This window comes from Ochlerotatus camptorhynchus, unplaced genomic scaffold (assembly GCF_037179485.1).
Source record: "Ochlerotatus camptorhynchus isolate MF236.1 unplaced genomic scaffold, CSIRO-AGI_Acam_v1.1 ptg000139l, whole genome shotgun sequence".
NCBI classification, from domain to species: domain Eukaryota; kingdom Metazoa; phylum Arthropoda; class Insecta; order Diptera; family Culicidae; genus Ochlerotatus; species Ochlerotatus camptorhynchus.
This window is the reverse complement of record NW_027040629.1, coordinates 1,741,909-1,764,933: the sequence shown is the minus strand read 5'-3', so window position 1 is coordinate 1,764,933 and position 23,025 is coordinate 1,741,909. Positions and strand designations below refer to the sequence as shown.

At 37.2% G+C, this 23,025-nt stretch overlaps 1 protein-coding gene across 1 annotated transcript in view; it reads right to left on the bottom strand.

The window, feature by feature from the left end:
• LOC135700600 (uncharacterized) overlaps positions 1-23,025 on the bottom strand; it is a 521,944-nt gene that overhangs the window by 32,386 nt on the left and 466,533 nt on the right. Inside the window, exon 12 of the mRNA XM_065221136.1 lies at positions 12,569-12,674. Coding sequence (XP_065077208.1) covers positions 12,569-12,674 — 106 coding nt within the window. The remainder of the gene's footprint in view (positions 1-12,568; positions 12,675-23,025) is intronic.

Sequence of the window (23,025 nt, the reverse complement as noted above, 5' to 3'; positions counted from 1 at the left end):
GAAGGATGACTGGCCGAGAGATAGGTTGGAGTTACTGGATGAAACTGTGGAAGAACTACGTCCAGCATACGTGTGCAGCCATATGTTGATAGTTCCAGTGGTTGATGTAGATCGTTTCTCGAAGTACGAGCGACTACTACGTAGTGTCGCGTACGTACATCATTTTTACGACGTCATGCTGCAACGGGCAAGAAATGGACTTCGTGATCACTCAGGAGTATTGACATGTGATGATTTGCAGAAAGCTGAACGAATTTTGTGGCGTATTGCGCAATCGGAACATTATCCAGATGAAGTGGCGACATTGAAACGTAACATGGATGCGGGGCCAGAACAGCGGAAACCGTTGGACAAAAATAGTCCGATTACGAAACTGACTCCACAGCTCGATGAACATGGAGTTCTACGATTCAGTAGCCGACTCGCAGCAGCTGAATACGTCAGCTATGATACCAGATATCCTATTATCCTACCAAGACAACATCAGATCACTAAATTGCTTTTGGATTGGTACCATCGTAAATTCCGACACGCGAACAACGAAACTATCGTTAATGAAGTCAGGCAGAAATTCTATATCCCGAAGATACGAATTGAAGTACGTTCTGCAGCTCGTCGCTGCCAATGGTGTCGTGTCTATAAAGTTAGACCTGTACCTCCAAAAATGGGACAACTTCCAAGGGTTCGAGTCACGCCATTCTTACGACCATTTACATTTGTAGGGATCGATTACTTTGGGCCCTACTACGTAAAGGTAGGACACAACTCGGTCAAACGCTGGGTTGTTTTGTTTACGTGTCTCACTATCCGCGCAATACATATGGAGGTAGCCCACGGTTTAACAACTGATTCGTGTAAGAAGGCCATTCGGCGATTTGTCGCCCGAAGAGGAGCTCCGCAAGAAATATATACTGATAATGGCACGAATTTTGTAGGTGCTAGCAGGGAGCTTCAAAACGAGTTGCGATCGATTAATACTACGATGAGCAGTACGTTTACGGACGCGAATACCAAGTGGAGGTTCAACCCCCCAGCAGCACCTCATATGGGTGGCTGTTGGGAGCGAATGGTTCGATCCGTGAAAACTGCATTAGGATCGTTACCAACAGCGCGAAAGCTGGATGACGAGGGGTTCGTGACGCTGCTGGCTGAAGCAGAACACATGGTCAACTCGCGACCGCTAACGTTTGTACCACTGGAACATGAGCAACAGGAGTCTTTAACCCCGAATCATTTTTTGATGCTGAGTTCTAGTGGAGTGCGTCAAGCGGTCAAAACCCCCGTGAACACAAAGAAGGCTTTGGCAGAGGGATGGACTTTAATCCAACATATGATGGACATATTTTGGCAGCGATGGATTGTCGAGTACCTACCGGTTATTTCCCGACGCAGCAAATGGTTCCAAGATGTAGCACCGGTAAAGGAAGGAATGTTAGTGGTGATAGCTGGTGAAGGGAACCGTAATGGTTGGGTACGAGGTCGAGTGATCCGAACTTATCTAGGTAAGGATGGAATAGCACGTAAAGCGGACGTAGAGACATCTAGCGGTGTGTTAAATAGACCTGTGAACAAACTAGCGGTACTTGATGTAGTTCCAGTTGGTGACGCCGAAAAGGATCTTGTGCGTCACGGTGGGGAGGATGTTGTGGTTAATGCAGTCACCGGGCGGTCCCTTGTTTCAGCGTGAGAGTATTCGTGAACGAGAAGAATATATAGGATAAATGTCAGTCGAATTGTCAGACGATACAAATGTCAAATGTAGAATTGCTTTGTCATTATCTGGTGAATCGAGTGCAACATTATATATTATTACGTAAATATTATACTACAGTAAATTAGTACCTTTTATTTGATTTATATTCTTGTTTCTAGACTGGATAAGAGAAAATTGAATTCTTTATTTGTTACATTCATTGGTACATTGTGTAAGGAGACTAAATGTAAGAAAACATGAATTTATATTGTTGCTATCCTAACCTTAAATAAATTTACAGCTTTGAGCTATCTTGATCGGGAACACAGACGAGTTGCTTTGAAGACCTCCGAAATAATTTCAACATCACTGATATCTTATAATTATGCTCAATCATCTGTTCAGCAGGCAACATTGGTGTTTATGGCGTGTAGAATAGAGGACAAAAATCATGGCTACTATGTCACACTGCAGAATACAGTGTTGCCCACAATACAGTTACCATAAGATTATCAATTTCTTAAACAATTAATAACTATTTAATTTGACGTTTGGCTGAAAAACGATTTTCAGCAAAGTTGTAGCTGATAAAAATTCCCATAAGAATGGCAATAATATTTGTTAACAGTGCAATATGCCAAAAGGCTAGAAGACAATGAACAAAAAGTTTTGTTTTCCCATAGTAATTTCCATATAAATTTCAACTGGTTTGTGCCAAGTCAGTTTCTTATCAAATGAGTTTAAACTTTCGGAGGCTAATCAGGACCCAATTTGAAACCGTTTGAACACTGTGGAGCGAAAATTTCAAATTTTGCATGAGTCTAGTGACCATAGCCTTTTTGATTCGTACATCTATGTCCTTATTGTTCCCTTGGTGTGACATTATCTGAGTGCCAACATATTGGAAACTTTTGACTTTCTCTAAAGCTTGTTACCGTAGTAATGTCCGTGTTTATATTCAACGATTTTATTTTGTTGACATTGATGATGCGACCCGCCACAGTTGAGCATTTGGGCAGGTTGTCGAGCTTACTCTGCATATCAGAGTACCGTTGAACTAGTAAAGCAACGTCATCAGCTAAATTGAAATCGCGAAGATGCTCCATATGATATGCCAAAGCAGCCCACGTTACGGTACACGGTCAATTGCATCTACCTACCGTGATCTCGTCGATTAGGAACAGCAGCGGTTATAGTATACATCATTGCCTCATGCCAGTGACTACCCGTACCGTTTTGCAAAATTCTACACATGATAGTCTTGTACTAAGGGTTGACGATTTTTATCAGAGAATCCCTTGCGCCACATGATGTCGTTACAGATTCTCGTTATTAAGTCGGTCGATCAGTCTGCATTGTTTTCTTTTTCCTTTGCGGATCTATTTGCTTTTTGCTGAAAGAAGTGTTACTGGTATCTAAAGCTACAACTAATCTTAGCAGAATTCATCAATAGAGATATTGCTGCAGTTTCACTAGAGGTGCCAACGACAAATGGAAAAACGATGCTCTACGTGGCATCCGCATATTTTCCTGGCGATATTGAAGATGCACCTCCTCCAGAAGTTGCAGCGTTCGTCTCTCATTGCAGAAACCAAAATAAGGCTTTTATCATCGGATGTGATGCAAACGCCCATCATACGATATGGAGCAGCTCCGGAATCAACAAAAGGGGTGAGTGTCTATTTGATTTCATTTCACAACATAATATTGACATATGTAACAAAGGGAACTCCCCGACATTTGTTAATGCGATAAGGGAAGAAGTTTTGGACCTTACTCTTTGTAGTTCAAACTTTCTGATCGTATAGTAAATTGTCATGTATCAGACGAAATTTCTTTATCTGATCATAAACAAATTATGTTTGAATTTAAGGCTAATGGTATACTGAAGGAGGTTTATAAAGATCCTCGTAAAACAAATTGGGAACTAAATAGCACAATTCTCGATGAACATTTCAAATGGTCCTATCTGCTTTGATCGATTCTCTTAATCGACTTTCTCTTTTCATAACCACTGCTATGCAAACAGATTTCGCGTTAATTCTACCACATAGTTTGATAAAGGAGGTTCTTATCTAGCGTTCAAAACGTCAAATACAACAGGGAAAGGTTTTGAAGCTGAGTTATTGACGAAAGAGAAAGTCGATGAAGAGAATCGATCAAAGCAGATAGGACCATTTGAAATGTTCATCGAGAATTATGAAGAGTCAACATGAATCCATTTTCAATAATATTGATACCATTACAAAGCTAGAAAAAGTTCCTAATGACTTAATAACTAACATGAATCAGGCTTACAATGCCAGTTGTCCTACAAAGGAGCGCTCGACTAGTAGAGATGTTTCCTGGTGGAATGATAGATTAGAAAAATTACGGAAAAAAGCTAGGAAACTATTCAACCGTGCAAAATTTACTTCAAACTGGTCTCAATATAAAGAGGCGTTAACTGAATATAACAGAGAAATAAGAAGATCCAAGCGGAAAGATTGGAGACACATGTGTGAAAACATAGAAAACACTCCTGAAACTGCAAGACTTCAAAAATTTCTCTCAAAAGATCATTCTAACGGTCTTGGAACTCTCAAAAAGACTGACGGACATTTTACTGAAAACTCAAAAGAAACTCTGGAACTGATGATGCAAACCCATTATCCAGGGTCCCTTCCTACTGATGATCAACTACAAAATCATGATTGCATGCAAAATGCCACATCTTCAGACCGTGGTGAACGTGATAGATCTACCGAAATCAACGAATGTATTAGAAAGAATCTTCTCAACTTCGAGCCTGAGGCTGACGAAGTGAATGAACTCAAAGAAGTTTTAGAAAACATGAAGGAAAAGTTTTCCAATGCATCCACTGCAAGAAGTGAAAAATTATTAATTTTATCGTTATTGCCTTATTCATGGTCAACACAAAAAGTTATGGATCAATTTAATGCTAGTAGATATATTGCAACAGAGGCTAAGTTGATAAAGGAAGGTCATTCGTCAAAAACCGCAAAATATGGCACAGCCTGAAGTGATGAAACAAAATTGGCAGTCATAATTTTTTTTTGAAGATGATGATATAAGCCGGGCAATGCCTGGTCAAAAAGATTATGTGTCTGTGCAGAAAGAAGGAAAACGACAAGCCATTTAAAAAAGATTACTAATGATGACTTTGAGAGAAGCTTATAAACGATTCAATGAAATTCACTGCAATGTAAACATTGGATTCTCTTCATTTGCAAAACTCCGCCCTAAGCAATGTAAACTTTTAACCAGCTCTGGAACCCACAATGTTTGCGTGTGCACAATGCATGAAAACATCAATCTAATTTTACACAGTTTGAAAAAACTTAACCATTTAAATGACGTAAAAACGTTCACTGACAGCCTACTTTGTGAAAACAAGACAACATATTGCTATCTACGGTGTTGTGAAGATTGTCCAGACTCTTCCGCATTAGAAAACATTTTATTAAAACAATTAGAGGAAAAATGCAGCTTTCTTTTGAACAGTGGGTTACCACGGATAGATGTGATTCAGAAACTATTGTAAAGCCTGCAGACGAGTTGTTTCATTTTCTGCTTGAAATTGACAAGTTTGATACCACATGATTTCATAAAAACACAGCAATCTAATGTTTTGAAAACTACACGAAATAATTTGCAAGAAGGTGAATTTTTAGTTACTTGTGATTTTTCCGAAAACTACAGCTTTGTGTTACAGGATGAAGTTCAGTCTCATCACTGGAATGTCTAACAAGCTACCATTCATCCATTTGTTGTATATTTTAGAGGAAATATGCAAGTTAAACATTTAAGTTTTATTATAATTTATGAAGAGTTAAGGCATGACTCAGTGGCTGTTAACTTATTTATTTCTAAAATGATAAGTTTTTTACGCATTAACCAAAGTAAAAGTATCAACAAGATTTATTTTATGTCCGATGGAGCCGCGTCACAGTACAAGAACCGGAAAAATTTTGCTAGCCTTTGTAAATTTAAATCAAAGTATGGAATTGAAGCCGAATGGCATTTATTTGCAACATCACATGGGAAAGGTCCTTGTGACGCTATTGGAGGTACAATAAAACGCATGGCTACTAGAGCAAGTTTGGCCAAAGAACGTGAATATCCAATAAAAAAAATGCAAGAGAGCTTTATAATTGGGCAAATAATCGAAAAGAAGAAGAATTAACAAAATTATCGTTTAGTTTTGCCACAACAGAGGAATACGAAAGTATGGCTTCACACCTCAACGTGCCTTATAATAATGCAACAATAATTCAAGGAACTCAAAAGTTTCATTCTTTCATTCCTGTTTCAGGAAATAAAATTAAACCCAAAAGTTACTCAAACTGTAATGATAATGATGCCAAACTGTAATGATTTTTTCGCCACGAGCTGTCTTCGGGCGCGGACGCATTTGCATTTTGCTCCGCAAGTAATTTGTATATATATAAATATTTTTTTTTTACACTTCGACAACGACGCGTGTGGGTCTCGCTGGCCATTTGTCCTTATAGTATTCGTCGAATATTTACAACATTAGATTTTCTTCGTCCTACGGATAAACGTAGAAAAAGGGGATTCGCTAGGAGCGCTTCTTTTGTTTTAAGAACAATGAGCGTAAATATTTGTACAATGCGCTCTAACATGATTTATGTGGTAGCTAATGAACTAACGTATCGGAACAAACCTATTATTGATTTGTGCACGGTTAAATCATTGATATTATTGATCTTTTCTGATCGATAGAACGGAAATGGGCGATTACGACGAAGTAGCGCTCTACCCTACAACCTGTTACAGCATTGTATCGGACACATTTGAATCAATCATTGAAATTCAGTCCGCATCGTGCTCTCTTGCCGTGCGGATCTATTTGCTTTTTGCTTAAGGAAGTGTTACTACTACCTAAAGCTACAACAAATTTAAACAGCACTTTTCAATGCTCAACCTGTAAAAATTTTCTACCTTGTTCAACTCCTCTTATTCCTCCTCGATCCTTGTTTGGACCCTACCCGAGGTAATCCTTCTTGGATATCGATTTGGAAAATTCCTCTTCGATCCTTCAGATTCTTATAGTAATCTGCTTGGAAGTCGATTTGGATAAAAAATTTACTGCCGCCATGGCGCCTAAACGCAAAAGAAAGGGGCAAACTCTTGACCCCCCTTCTGAAGAAATTAATTTGAGTAATCAATTTGATTTGCTCACGGATGATGAGAATGATCCATCATCGAAGAAAAATTCTAGTAAACTTTCCCGGCTTAATGCCAAGAAGGAAAAGATTCCCCCTATTGTGATAACCACTACCGATTTCCATGCTCTTCGCATGGAACTTTTGAATTTCGTGAAAGTTAAGTTTTCACTACAAATTGGACGTCGGGGTGAATGCCGTGTATTGGCTGAAACCTTGGACGGATTTAAATGTCTTCTCAAGTATCTTACTGAGAAGAAGCACAAATTTTTTACTTACGACACCAAAACTGAACGTGTGTTCAAGGTTGTCATGAAAGGACTGCCCAGTGGTGATTCCCTGGATCAGATCAAAGATGAACTGGTAAAATTACTTGGAGTTGTGCCACTCCAAGTAATCAAAATGAAAATGAAATCCCGTCCTGGCGATTCGTGCAACGGGATTTCTAATGATTTTTATTTAGTTCACTTCAAGTCTAGTGAACTAAACAACCTTAAGGCCTTAGAAAAAGCTAGCCTTATGCTCCATGTCCGAGTGAAGTGGGAACACTTCAGGAAGACTGGAGGAAATTTCCAAAACCTCACTCAGTGCCGTAAGTGCCAGGGATGGGGTCACGGAACTAAAAATTGCTACATGTCAGCTAAATGCATGAATTGTGGTGATTCCTCTCACGCAAAGGACGACTGTCCTGTGAAGGAAGATCCTAAGAAATTTAAATGTTCAAATTGTGGTGAAAACCACAAATCCAATTTTTGGGAATGTAAGACTCGCAAAGCGATCCTACAATCTCGTTCTAACCGACAGGTAAGAAACGCTCCACGTTTCCGACCAGGTACAAATTCCTCTGCTGTTAACAACGGTCAGCGAGGAACAAATTCTACATTCGTACCCGTAGGTACAAATATCACCCCTGCTTCAAATGTTTCATCTGTACCTACTCCCCTCGCTGCTAACAATGTTCAGCGAGTTAATGGAGCTACCTATGCTGCTATTGCAGCGGGTAGAAATCAAAATACTAACCAACGTTCTAACGGAAATTTTGACAATTTTGACTTAGGAAGCATTACTGCCCCTAAAATGGAATTTTTACAGAATTCATTAATTGACATGATTTCTGATATGCTTAAATCTAACTCCATGTTTGATGCTATTCAAACTGGAGTAAAATTTGCTAATAATATTGTCATGACTTTAAAATTCAGTAATGGATTTTAAAGCATTAAACATTTTAAATTGGAATGCTCGATCTCTTAAAGATAATGAAGACGAGCTATTTAATTTTTTGAGAGTTCATAACGTGCATATTGCCGTTATAACTGAAACGTTCCTTAAACCTGACCATAAGGTTAAGAAGGACGCAAATTACTTGATTTATAGAAATGATCGTCTTGATGGACCCTGTGGTGGCGTTGCCATCATTATTCATAGACGAATCAAGCATAAAATTCTTTCTTCATTTGAAACCAAAGTTTTTGAAACTTTGGGAGTTTCTGTTGAAACAAAATTTGGACAACTTACGTTTATAGCTGCCTATTTGCCATTCCAATGCGTAGGCCAGCAAAAGAATTTTCTCAAGGGTGACCTCCAGAAACTTACCCGTCATAGGTCTAAATTCTTCATTATTGGTGATTTTAATGCAAAACACCGCTCATGGAATAATGCTCAAAGCAATTCCAATGGTAATATTCTGTTTGATGATTGTTCTGCAGGTTATTACACTATTCAATATCCAAACAGCCCAACATGCTTTTCTTCTGCAAGAAATCCCTCAACTATTGATTTGGTCTTAACTGATTCATGTCATCTTTGTAGCCAATTGGTTACCCATGCTGACTTCGGTTCTGATCACCTTCCAGTAACTTTTGAAATATCCCAAGAAATAATTTGTAATCCCAACAGCTTTACTTTCAATTACCATAGGGCTGATTGGGAGCAATATCGAACATTTATGGAATATAACTTCGATCCAAACATTCCTTTGCAAACCAAAGATGAAATTAATTATGCTCTTGAATCTCTGACTACTTCTATAGTTGAAGCAAGAGCTGCCTCAGTACCAAAATGCGAGGTTAAATTCGATTCAATTATAATAGACGATGATCTTCAGCTCTTGATCCGTCTTAAAAATGTCCGTAGGAGACAATTTCAAAGAACACGCGATCCTGCCATGAAAGTTATCTGGCGGGATTTGCAAAAACAAATTAAAAAGCGATTCTCTGCCCTGAGGAACAAAACTTTTGAAAATAATGTTTCTAAATTAGACCCGAGTTCCAAACCCTTTTGGAAACTCACAAAAATTTTGAAAAAACCTCAAAAGCCAATTCCAGCGCTTAAAGAAGGTGGTAAAATTTTGATCACAAATTTGGAAAAAGCTCAGAAACTTGCTAAGCAATTCGAGAGTTCCCATAATTTCAGTTTGGGTCTTACTAGTCCTATTGAGAATCAGGTTGCTCGGGATTTTCTGAATATTTTCTCTCGGGAAAATATTTTTGATGATTCCTGGGGGACTGATTTGGACGAAGTAAGGTCTATAACCAAAAAATTTCAAAATATGAAAGCTCCAGGTGATGATGGTATTTTCTATATCCTCATCAAAAAACTCCCAGAGAGTACCTTGTCTTTCCTGGTAAAATTATTTAACAGATGTTTCCATTTGGCATACTTTCCTGATAAATGGAAAAATGCAAAAGTTGTTCCAATTTTGAAGCCGGATAAAAATCCAGCTGAAGCTTCTAGCTACCGTCTAATAAGTTTGCTTTTTTCAATTTTGAATAGAATGATGCTTCACATCAACACGAACTCAATTTTTGCAGATGAGCAGTTTGGATTTCGCCATGGGCATTCAACTACTCATCAACTCTTGAGAGTTACCAATTTAATTCGTTCAAACAAATCTGAAGGTCACTCAACTGGAGTTGCTCTTCTAGACATAGAAAAAGCATTCGACAGTGTTTGGCATGAAGGTTTGATTGCTAAATTGAAAAAGTTTAATTTTCCACTTTATATTATGAAATTAGTTCAAAATTATTTAACCGACAGATCTCTGCAGGTAAATTATCAAAATTCCAAATCTAATCGACTACCTGTTAGAGCAGAAGTTCCTCAGGGTAGCATTCTTGGGCCTATATTGTATAACATTTTCACTTCGGACCTCCCTGATTTGCCTCAGGGTTGCCACAAATCTTTGTTCGCTGATGACACAGGCATTTCCGCTAAAGGAAGAAGTCTTCGTGTTATTTGCAGCAGACTTCAGAAAAGTTTAGATATTTTCTCTTCTTATTTACAAAAATGGAAGATTTCTCCCAACGCTTCCAAAACTCAACTTATAATATTTCCACATAAGCCTAGGGCTTCCTTTTTGAAACCTAGTAGTAGTCACATAGTCACTATGAACGGAGTTCCAATTTCCTGGTCAAACCAAGTGAAATATCTTGGATTAATACTTGACCATAAATTAACTTTTAAAGATCACATTGAGGGCATTCAAGCCAAATGTAACAAATATATAAAATGTTTGTATCCTCTTATAAACAGGAAATCCAAACTTTGCCTGACGAATAAACTTCTAATATTTGAACAAGTTTTTAGACCGGCCATGCTTTACGCTGTGCCAATATGGTCTAGTTGTTGCACTACCAGGAAAAAAGCACTTCAAAGGATTCAGAACAAAATTCTGAAGATGATTTTGAAGTTGCCTCCCTGGTACAGTACTACCGAAGTACATAGAATTTCGAATGTTGAGACTTTAGCACAAATGTCCAACAAAATAATTAATAATTTCCGACAAAAATCGTTACAATCCTCAATTGCAACGATTAATTCCCTTTATACTTAGATAAGATTTAGTTTTAGTTATTTAGTTTTAAGCTATCAATTGTTATACTGACATGCAGGTTTAAAAAACCTGTTTAAAATACTGAATTGCCAAGACAGGAACAATGTAAAAACACTTAGATATATATCATAACAATTAAGGCTGGTAAGTTACTGTAGTAACTGGAGCACCTAGGTTAAAAATGAAATGTAATTTATTTTGAATTTGGAACAAATAAAGAGTTAAAAAAAAAAAAAAAAAAAAATCATTGAAATTAGTCACTATCGAATTGACAGTTATTATTCAAATTCGTCATATTTCCGAAGCATTACCGATCCTTTTCTTCCAAGTACTCGAGTGCATTTGACCGCAGCTATAAGATTTCAGATTTTCCTATTTACTGAAACACCTACTCTGCCATTTTTATTTGCTTATGTCCGACAAGCATGTGACAAAAAGTGTGCAGCATAAAAACTATAACATCTGTCAGATTCATGGCTCTGAAACGTGCTCCGATAAGCAGCTGTGTACGATTAAGCTTCAAACCCGGCTACCATTGTTGGTCAACGGAAACAGAGAAGCGAAATTGGATCGTTCTCAGTCTCGCTTCAATAAAAAATGATAATGGTCTTAAAAGCCAACCAGCCACAAACACTCCCACAGGCAGCGTAATCAATGGGTAAAAATGCCAGCCAAGATATAATTTCGCCATCGTTGACTCCGTCGCGGCAAATTCAACATATAGTACAATCCCCAGTAGGAATTCAGGAAAAAAATCTTGCCATTATTACTGCTCTTAAATTGTCTTGGCGCTCGTTCAAACGTAAAAGAAAAGGAAGAAAGCACCATCATAAAACGGATCGGAGGCTTTTGAGACAGTTTTATTTTTTCACGGTCTGCTTTCGTCCAATTCCGATAAGAGTAGCAGCTTTTTTTTTTTAAACAAAAGTGCCACCCAGGTTTAACTGCAGGTCTTACGAAGCGGGAATTTTGCGTTTGTTTTGAATTTGAAGGTTTGAATTCAAGTCAGGTTTCAAATATATTGGGACAAATTTAAACAGACAGCAAGCCGTATTGTTCAGGGAATTCGTTTTGATACAAGAGGCGTTGTTTCTAGCAACTTTATTGCGAAGTGAATACATAGGGGAAATGGCTCTAATGTTGGCCTGTGGATCTAAGATTGGGCCCATCGCCAAGAAGCTGCTATTTATCAATTTTATCTAGATATTTTCAGCCGCTATTGAAAATTTAGTCGATTGCTGAATTTATGTATGGGCCCAAATAAGAGGCATTCAGGCCGACATTACATCCATTTCCCCTGTTGGTTTTTTTTTTTTGTCAAATAGATGTAAGCTTCAATAGCTTTTTATTTGCCATAGCTAATACAGCTCTTGGTCTAGACATGGGACAGCAAATCCTTTGCAAGGTCGTTCAGCTCTTCATATTTATTTCGTCTATGAGAATATTTTCAGTGGCTGGAACCAATGCACTGGTGTTAATAGGCTTATTGGTAAAAAAGAAAGAAAGCAGTTTAGCAGCAAGTTGTATTTTCTTGTCTTACGTCATTCAGTATGTCTTAACCTGCTGAAAAATGTTTTGCTAACTGAACTGATAAGTGGCTGCATGTTTCCAATTTCTCGAACGTTACACAGTTGAAATTTCCAAAAAAATAAACTGATCAGGCTGGAGATAAGGACCACCCACATCAGACCCGTTTAACATAAATTTGACAGTTAGGCAATAGCATTTGCTGTCGCTTTGCCGCAACGCGTCACTCTGCACTCTGCAATGCACTCATCAGTTAATACATCCCATTATGAGAAAAAATCTTCCAGCTAGGGGGGAACTTGAAAACAAAAACAAAAGACTTACCTTGCTGCCGAATATCAATCCCAGCAGTAGGGTGACGGTGAGTTGTGTGTGGCAGAAAAATATTATGTACAATAAATCTGGATTAGCGGGTGACTGCAGGAACAACCTAAATGTGGATCCAGAAAAGAAGAAAAAAAAAAGAAAGAAAGGAAGAAAGAAAAATACAACACAATGAGAATTTTACTCGTACGACTGGTGGAAGCTCAGCTAAGTGGGGGCGAAATGTTGCCCCCAGGATGGCAGGTGAAGTTGCCGGAATAATGGTAAGGATAAACATGTATGGTTCTGAATGGTTTGTTTGGGCTCGGTCGTTTATAACAAGATGTTTCCGGAGAGATGGTGAAACGGGAGAAGATATCGTCGTGAGCAGTGGAATGAAAAATAATCGTTATCATTAACATTTTCATCGTTGGTTTTTCTGCTCTACAAAAGCAGAAAGCGCTTGGCTGGAGAGCACAATGGATGAAAGGAAAAGATGATGACGGCAATGATATTGCATTGTTTTCTATTTTCCTTTCTAAAAACATCCTCCTTCGGCTAGCTGAGCTCTCGTGCCGAATGCTTTTCCTTTGGATCACGAAAGTTCTTAGAACTCGTTGATAAATTGTTTGTGTATTTGAAATATGTTTGTTCTCGGAAGGTGTGCAGGAAAGACGTAGCTTTGGAGTTAGAGACCGTTGAACAATCAAGAAGCATAATTTATGTCTGTGAAATCTAGATGGATAAGGTGGGAAGGCTGGGTGCTTTGTTGTTGTTACCGAATAATATTGAACTTTTCATTTTTTATAGCTTTTTTCGTACCCTCCACTCTCTTCCTCACCAAAAAGCTCCATTTTGAGCTTCCTGGTAGTGAACACTCAAAAACTCAACCACAGGCAACACAACGAATACAGAATACTACATATAAAATGGCTGAGAATATTTTAATATACAATTATACAATAAGCAGAGACCGTTACGAACAAAACAACTTATGCGCTTCTAAAGTATCCTTTTAAAGAAACGCATATATTCAAGATAGTGTGTGCGTGAGGTAAACAATTCAATTGACTTCGTTCTTTCCTTGAGCTAATTCTGTGTTTTTTCCTATTTCTCTCTCATTTTTTTTTTGTGTTATTTTCCACAATCCGGACGGATTGTTTCACCGGTGTTTTCTGGAGTACAACGATTTCCTACAATTCCCGAGCTACATTTTACGAAACATTGTGCCACTACCGCAAAGTGAAGGAAGCAGTACAGCAGCAATGGAGTCGATTTGTTTTGCTTGCACTCGCAGTGTGAACAAGGCGTACACGAAATTATGTGCAATGGCTTCTGCAAATCATCGTTTCACCTAAAGTGCGTGCATCAGTCTACAGAAATCCGCAATACCGTTGCTGAATGTTCCCAGCTTTTTTGGAAGTGCAAAGCCTGTACGAAAATGATGTCCAACGCTAATGTTCGTCAAACCAATTCGTCCACAAACAATGTTATGGAATTGATGGCTGAAGCACATACCAAAGCACTGAACGATTTGAGGAAGGAAATAGCGCTTAATTTAACCAGAATCAATACTATCTTGCAGCGTACGAACAACACCACACGTTCCTCGACACAGCCACGGCCACGGCCTCTCACCGACAAACCGTCACAAAACGATAATGTATCCGTCGGTACCAAGGAAATCGCCCCTGACGAAACTATCCCGTTATCTGCAGCAAAAAGGGAAGATAAGTTTTGGATGTGTCTGTCCGGTTTCGATCCCCAGGCTACAGTACAGCAGATTGAAAAATTAGTGAGGAGTAATCTCAAAACAGAAAAGGTTGTGGATGTTAATAAATTAGTGCCGAAAGGGAAAACTCTGGATGAACTAACGTTTGTTTTATTCAAAGTCAGCCTGGAACCAGAGCTAAAGGACGCTGCCCTATCTGGATCATCATGGCAAAAGGGCATTATTTTCCGTCAGTTCGACTTCAGTCACCCCACATTAACGAGAGAAACATTTCGCTTACAGCCCGCACCATGAGACAGCCACTAACAGTGATCATCAAACCACGTACCGTACCGAAAATTCAACTACTATTAAACGATCCACTACGCAGCTCCGAAACACACAACACTCGTCTCACAGAACAGATAGGTAACTCAGAGCAAACGGTTTCATCTGAAACTGAGTTCATGCTTTTTTGTGATTTTTGCTATTCCTTTCTATTTCCATATGATGATTTTAAATCTTGTATAAATTGGTATAATAACCGTTAAAACATTTTGCTTACAGTACGCTCCTAATTGTTTGAACATGCAAAAATTAAATTTTCTTTTTTTCAATGCTTGGCCAATCATTATTGATGTAATTCCAGTGGTTTTGTTTGAATACGTGAATGGGGTATTACATTGCTTTGCATAAAATCACTATCAGTATTACAATTTGTTTGAACAAATTATAAACATATTTGATGGGATGTAGGTGAAATGTCTCGTTTTTAAATATGGTGATTGCAAATGTGTTCGGGTAACAACTATGTATGTATGTATGTACAACTATGCTACTTGCTGTTCTGAGTCTGTATGATAATAATAAGGTTCGATGCCTCCGCCATTTAACCATTCATGGTCAAGCCATTGGTGTATTTTTTTTTTGTTCATTTCAACTACACAACAACGAAAACGCAACGTAAAAGTTTAAAGTCCGTGCGCGGAAAAATGATATGGTTCAAAAGATCTGTCTGCAGGTTTGTGCCAAAGAGGAGCCTCAGAATTTTTTAGAAACTTTGCCCACAATTTTACTTTTTTTTATAGGGTAGGTGTACCAGTTATGGCCATACGTTCCTATTATGGTGTGTTCCAGTTATGGCCTATGGAATTCCATAGGCCATAATTGGAACACACCATAATAGGAACGTATAGCCATAACTGGTACATCTACCCTATATCTTTATTAAGGAGACTTTCAGCCGTTGGCTGGCTCGTCTCCGTACACAATTTTACTAATTTTTACATTCATCACTTGCTTTGCAATTTTGCCACCCTCAAGCATTGTAAAAATAATGATTTATATTCAAATTTTCAATTAGTTAGATTTTTGATCTTAACACAAAAAATGTAAGGGAATCCATTCTGAAGTTTTCACCAGTGAACGATGAGAAATCTTCAAGTAGGGTAAGTGTGCCAGTTTTAAAACTAATGCTCCAGTTTTGTGCTCTAATATTGTAACGAAATAAATAATATAATGAATGAAAAAATCTGAAATTCAGGATAGCGCCGATTAGATGGCATCTAGGGTTAAAACCTGGCACACTTATCCTTTGAAAAAAATATTGAAAAAATGTGATTACTTAGAAAATGGGTCTTTCGGTTTTTTCTTTGCAATTTTTCTCCATCGTGAAAATTTTCATGGAAAACATTTTTCAAATTATATTTTTAAGAATTTATGAGATAATTTCACTTAATTATAAGACACTTTTTTTTTCCTTTGATTTGTTTTCCGTTGATTCCGACCCATAAACTCATGGACCGGGGACCAACGGCTTTACTTCCTTTCCGAAGGAAGGCGTGATCAGGGATTTTATGCCTCAGAAAATCCGGTGGCGTCGACCTTGATTAAACCCAGGCTTTTTGAGGTGAGAGGCAATCACGGTGCCACTATAAAACAATCCAAAAACTTCATTTGGTTCTAGTGATATAAAAGAAACTTGATATGTGACAAAACCGGATGCATTACTAACTTTAATCAAACCAAAAGTAAAACATTGGGATTGAACCCCGAACAACCGAGATGAGAGGCTTAGTAACCCTAAACCACAGATGCTTTGGGAAAATGGATGACTAAATCATGTTGCTTGCACTCCAAGGGTAAAGTTTTGTTTAAATAGTGTTCAAAAGTTAAGTGCCATAACTACCTTAAAAAAGCGTTGTTTAAAATTGTCCATTGGTAATCACATATTTTAACACATTTTTATGTGGATAGACATGGATTAAACGTGATCCTTATTCATGTATACGATTGACATTATGATCATTTCAAAATGAACTCCTAATAGTTACATTGCATTTACTTATTTTGAGATTTATGGTCTAATGTATTTTTTTGGCCCAAAGTCAATGGTCCAGTTTTAATAGATTTTTAGTTAAATGATATTTTGATTTAAATCAACCATCTCTTCAACAGTTGTAAATATATTATTGATGAATACATGCTATAAACTAATTTCCGCGCTAAAATGTGAATTTGATAAGGAACGGAACTTAAAGTTGTGTGTTTTTGGCCCAATTTACCCTCCAACTTACGGTACTATCTTCTTTTTTGCGCGTTCATCAAGTGCACCAGCACGTCTGTTGGAAGTTTAATAATTTGCGGGTCACGACTGCGTTTATTATTTGTAATTTACGTCATGTTAAATAGCCCAAAAATATTAACTATTAAAACAAAACTAAACTCTGACTGTATTGACACCCTCTTGTGTGCAATATATAATTTCAAATATTTTTTGATGAATTTCTACTGATGTTTATTCATTAAATTCATAAATTCACTAATAAGCTAAAGCTAAACAAATATGCTAATAAAGATCATGTGTCAAATAAGTTGTGCATGCATAACATAATTATAATCTGTTGCGTTTGGCTTTTCAATACTAGCAATCTTTAGTAAAATATATTTAACGTACTTTAATAAAACGGTAAAGTTTTCACTTGATTCACATGATCAAAATATTTGGATAGTACTATACGATTCTTGTTGTCAATTATACCAGTACCAGCAATGCCAGATTGGAAGAAAAATATTAAATCCAAGTACACAACTAACCTTGGATTAAAAACTGCTAAAGCCACTATGTACTGATGAGCATACAAATGTTACATGTCAAAGTAACATGACAACATTTATTTAATTGTTTCATTGAATTATTATTATCACACACGCAACGTATCGCAAAGTCTGGGAAAACTGGCAACAAGGCGCCACTAATTTGCTTTTCATGATAGGAGTAAAGAGTTACAGAGCTCTCGTCAACGCCAATTCCTATGTCAAGTGTGGTGTCCCACTAACTGCTACCAGGAGGACTGAAAGAACAAAAGAGACGGCAAGTATATGACAGATAGGCTCGAATTCGCTTTTCCTCTCATAAATCGTAAACAATGGGGTCATCCGACGTGAATGGAACGATTTTTTCTACGACGAAATGCATTATCATTTCGCTTTTTCTGAACGACGGTTTTTACGCATAAAAAGTGAAAGAAGGAAGATGTTTTGCTTTTTAACAACAAAAAAACACGGCCATGAGAAATGCCATTGGAGTAAAGAAAGTTTCCCTGCCATTCCTTCGACATATCCTCTGAGAACCCAAGATATGTTCAAATCCTACAGGTAAAGCGATCTGCATGTGGATTGAATATAGTTTTGAGAATTCAGGATGAATAAAACATTGGATTCAATTAGGGGGTATGTCGGCCTCGGCACATCTTTCCTTTTTATCGCCAGGGGAGTAAATGAAGTCTTAGAGCACAGACTTAGAGTGTTAATTTTTTGCAGAACAATGCATTGGAACTTGATGCAAATAAATACCCGCTAATGATAATAGGTAAAGAAGTGCTGAATCCGACATTTCCCCTATTTTCTATCGTTAATCTTTGAATATGTTTTATTCCAAATGTGTTTTTGAATATCCAAAAGTATGGAACTATGATAATCGTACTAGAATTAGCAGAAAAATCATAAATACATTTTTTGTTTGATGTGATCGTCTCACTCCACAATTAGCATTTTACTCACCTTTGCTTTTGCAGGAAGCATTGATGAAATCTGTGAATAAGATGTTGCCTACAGACACTATATACATAAGCACCAACAGAAGTGTACACACCTTTCAATATATAAATCTTGGGTATGTTTGAATTGTACATACCAGTAAAGTTGGTATAAATGGTAAAAGGTGGTATAAGTGTAAATAAATTTTTAGTGTAAAAAGCGTTCTCTCCACCGCTAGGTGTCACTACCAATTGAAATTTAAATAGCTCCATTTCTGATTCCCATGTTACCTATCTGTTCTGTGCTCGTCTTCTTCACCCGTTGTAAATGTATCGATCTCACATGATCCTACTACTAAACACCAAACGTTCACTTTGTACTACCAAAACGTACGAGGCCTCCGTACCAAAACAAACAACTTGTTTCTGGCCTTGTCCAATAGTGATTATGACGTCATTGCTTTCACGGAAACTTGGCTCAGCAATGATATCCAAAACTCGGAACTCGCTCACAACTACACAAGTTATCGCTGTGATAGGAATGCAAACATGCATTATTCGACAAAATATCTTATTTTGGTCTTAATCAAATAAACCATGTAAAAAATCAACAAAACTCATATTTAGACCTTTTATTTACAAATTGTACTGAAGACTTCTGTGTGGATACATCATTAGCACCTTTATGGAAAAATGAAGTGTTTCACACAGCAATTGAATACTCAATCTTCGTACAAAATTCTTCTTCCTCCAGCGACTGGGAATACGAGGAAGTGCCGGAATACCGTAAAGCAAATTACGAAGAAGCCAAACGTAGACTATGTACAATAAATTGGCAAAATTTAATAAGTATTGAAGGAAATGTCGATACTGAAGTAGAAAAATTTCACTTAATTCTACAAAACCTAATCTTAGAAACTGTACCATCAAAAAAAAGAAGACGAACACAAAACAATAAACTACCCGCATGGTTCAATCCACAACTGAAAAATTTGAAGAATAAAAAACAGAAAGCTCATAAACTATACAAAAAAGAAAAAACTGAAACCAATTTGCGAAACTATCACAACTTATGCAACCAATTACATACAGCCACCAACTCTGCATATGAGGACTATAACCGCAAAGTCGAAAATGAAGTCAAATCATGTCCTAAGAACTTTTTTAATTATGTAAACACGAAATTAAAAAGCAGCAATTTTCCTTCGCGAATGAATTTGGATGCAAATGTAGGTGAGAATTCTTCTGAAATTTGCAGTCTCTTTGCAAATTTCTTCCAAGAAGTATACACCACATTTTCCGAAGAAGATCGTGACCGCGATTTCTTTGCATTCATTCCTGAAATTTCTAAAAACATCTCTGTCAACCAACTTTCTCAACATGAAGTCCTCAATGCACTAAAAAACTTAAACGCGTCGAAAGGGTCTGGACCTGACGGCATCGCACCCATATTTTTGAAAAACCTTTCTGAAGAACTCGCATTTCCTCTAGAGCGTCTTTTCAACATGTCTCTGAAAAATGGAAAATTCCCTGAAATTTGGAAATCATCTTATTTGGTACCTATTTTCAAATCAGGTGCAAAATCAGACATTCGAAATTATCGTGGAATTGCTATTATTTCTTGCATTCCAAAACTTTTTGAATCAATCGTAAACGGCAATATTTTTCAGCAGGTGAAAAATCTAATTACAAGTAAACAGCACGGCTTTTTTAAAGGTCGTTCAACTACCTCTAATCTTCTAGAATATGTATCTTTCATTATTAAAGCGTTGGACAGTGGCAAGCACGTTGAAGCGCTATACACCGACTTCAGTAAAGCATTTGACCGCATCGACATACCATTATTAATCCTCAAATTGCAGAAAATAGGAATGGAGCCTGGACTTTTGAATTGGCTTCAATCATACCTAACACATCGTAAACAAATAGTTCGCTTTCAAAATAAACTTTCAGAACCAATTTCAGTCACCTCTGGGGTACCCCAGGGTTCTCATTTAGGCCCACTTCTTTTTATTTTGTACATAAACGACATTTCCTACATACTTAAAAAAATAAAATTGCTTGTATATGCAGACGACATGAAGCTCTTTATGGAAATAAGTAATTCTAGCGATGCAGAAGAATTCCAGAATGAAATCAATATATTCCACACCTGGTGTAGTAAAAGTCTACTTCAACTGAACGTAAAAAAATGTACTGCAATAGCATTTAGCAGAAAAATTGAAACACCGCATATTGAAATATCATTAGGCAACCAAATAGTAGAAAAAAGCAAAATTGTAAGAGATCTAGGTGTAATCCTAGACTCCAAACTAACTTTTATAGAACATTCTAATACTATCATTAGTAAAGCAAACAGAATGCTAGGCTTCATCAAAAGGTTCAGTCATAATTTCGAAGACCCATACACTATTAAGCTTTTATATACCACATATGTAAGGCCAATTCTGGAATACTGCCACCTAGTATGGAATCCATACATTTCCATACACGAAGAACGCATAGAATCTGTCCAAAAACAATTCCTTTTATATGCTTTACGTAAATTGAATTGGACTGCATTTCCATTACCATCTTATGAAGCGCGCTGCATGCTCATCAATATACAAACACTTAAGGAGCGCCGCCAATTTGCAATGCTTTTCTTCATCAACGACATTATTTCAATGCGCATAGATTCGGCAGAAATTCTCGCACAATTAAATTTTTACACACCTTGTCGATATCTTAGAACACGGAATTTATTTTCAGAAACATCGTACAGAACAAACTATGCAAAAAATAGCCCAATCAATCGAATGATGCGCCTATATAATTTGCATTGCGGAACTATTGACATCACTATGTCCAAGCAGCAAATACAAACTAAGCTAAAACAGAATAGAATTAATGCATAGTATGTAAGTAAACATTGTAATAATCATTGTATGTAGTCTACACTGGCTTGACGAAATGGAAATAAATGAACAAACACCAGCTGTTTTCTGCGTGGAGGTGGAGAATTGAATGGAAAGATATCAAATCCCGTTGATGTCACTTCAGGAGTTCCTCAAGGCTCCAATTTAGGACCACTTTTATTTATTCTCTTCGTCAATGACATATCTTTCATTATTAAGAAATTGAAAGTTTTAATATATACTGACGACATTAACTTTTTTTTGGAAATAAAAGATGCCAAAGACATCATCACATTCAAAGAGGAAATTCAGATATTCCATACTTGGTGTCAAAAAAGCCTGCTACAATTAAATATAAAAAAATGTAACTCAGTTACCATTAGTAGAAAACAAATCCTACCCGATATAACAATCACTTTAGGAAACCAGATCGTAGAAAAGTGTGATAGAGTCAGGGATCTAGGCGTTATTTTGGACTCAAAACTTACTTACACCGATCATTATAACACAATTATTAACAGAGCTAACAACATGCTTGGTTTCATAAAACGTTTCTGCTATAACGATATTAGAATATTGCAGCATAGTTTGGTCTCCTTTTTCTATCACACATGAAGAAAGAATAGAGTCCGTTCAAAAGCAGTTTCTATTGTATGCACTCTGCAAGTTAGGTTGGACTGTATTTCCTCTGCCATCTTACACAGCTCGGTGTATGCTTATAAATATCCAAACATTAAAAGAGCGTCGCGAATTTGCTATGATTTCTTTCGTAAACGATATCGTATCACATCGAATTGATTCAATAGAACTATTGTCATCCTTAAATTTATATACACCATCTAGGCATTTACGAAATAGAAATATATTTGCTACAAATCGTCATCGTACGAATTATGCCAAATTTGGACCCTTGAACCAAATGATGGATACATATAATAAGCACTGCGATAACATTGACTTTAGAATGAGAAAAACCAAATTAAAGCAATATTTTAATTCCTCGCATAACGTCAACTAGAAGTAATGTTTTAACTTGTTCTTAAGACATATTATAAAAAATATAAACAAAGACAAAATTGTAAAAATAGCACTTAAGACAACGGTCTACACTGATTGACGACAAATAAATAAATAAATTAATTGGTGTGAGAAATGGGTTGCAGAGCACGTCTGTTAGTGTTGTTGAATGTGAACAACTAGAGGAAATCATCGTTCAGATTACGTTGCCGAATTTCGAGTTGTTTGTTTGCATTATTTACCTCCCACCAAACAGTGCCAAGAATCTGTACGAACAACATTCCGCTTGTGTACAAAATCTACTCGATCTTGCCCGTGATCACGGTCGTTTATTGGTTGTTGGTGATTACAATCTCCCACACTTGTGTTGGATGCACGATGAAGATATCAACTCTTTATTGCCGGTAAATGCTTCGTCTGAGCAAGAGATAGCCCTAATAGAGTCCGTTGTATACTGCGGACTTTATCAAGTTAATGATTTGACGAACGTAAATGGGAGGCTTCTCGATCTGGCTTTCATCAATGAGGATAAGTGTGTTGAGGTACTGGAACCACCGTTGCCTTTGCTGAAAATTGATCATCATCACAAGCCCTACGTGTTAATTTTTTTTTCTTCATTAAAGAGACTTTCAGCCTTGGGCTGGTTTGTCTCTATTCGTGTTAAAATTTGAAACCACCAGAAAGTGCGATAGCATGAATGCATAGGATGCAACATCAACGAAGCTGTTTCTCCGATAAAGTGCAGCGTTCAATCTCTGGACGCTCCAAGCAGTCATATGCACAAATGGTGAAGGCTGCATCAGCCATCCAAGATGA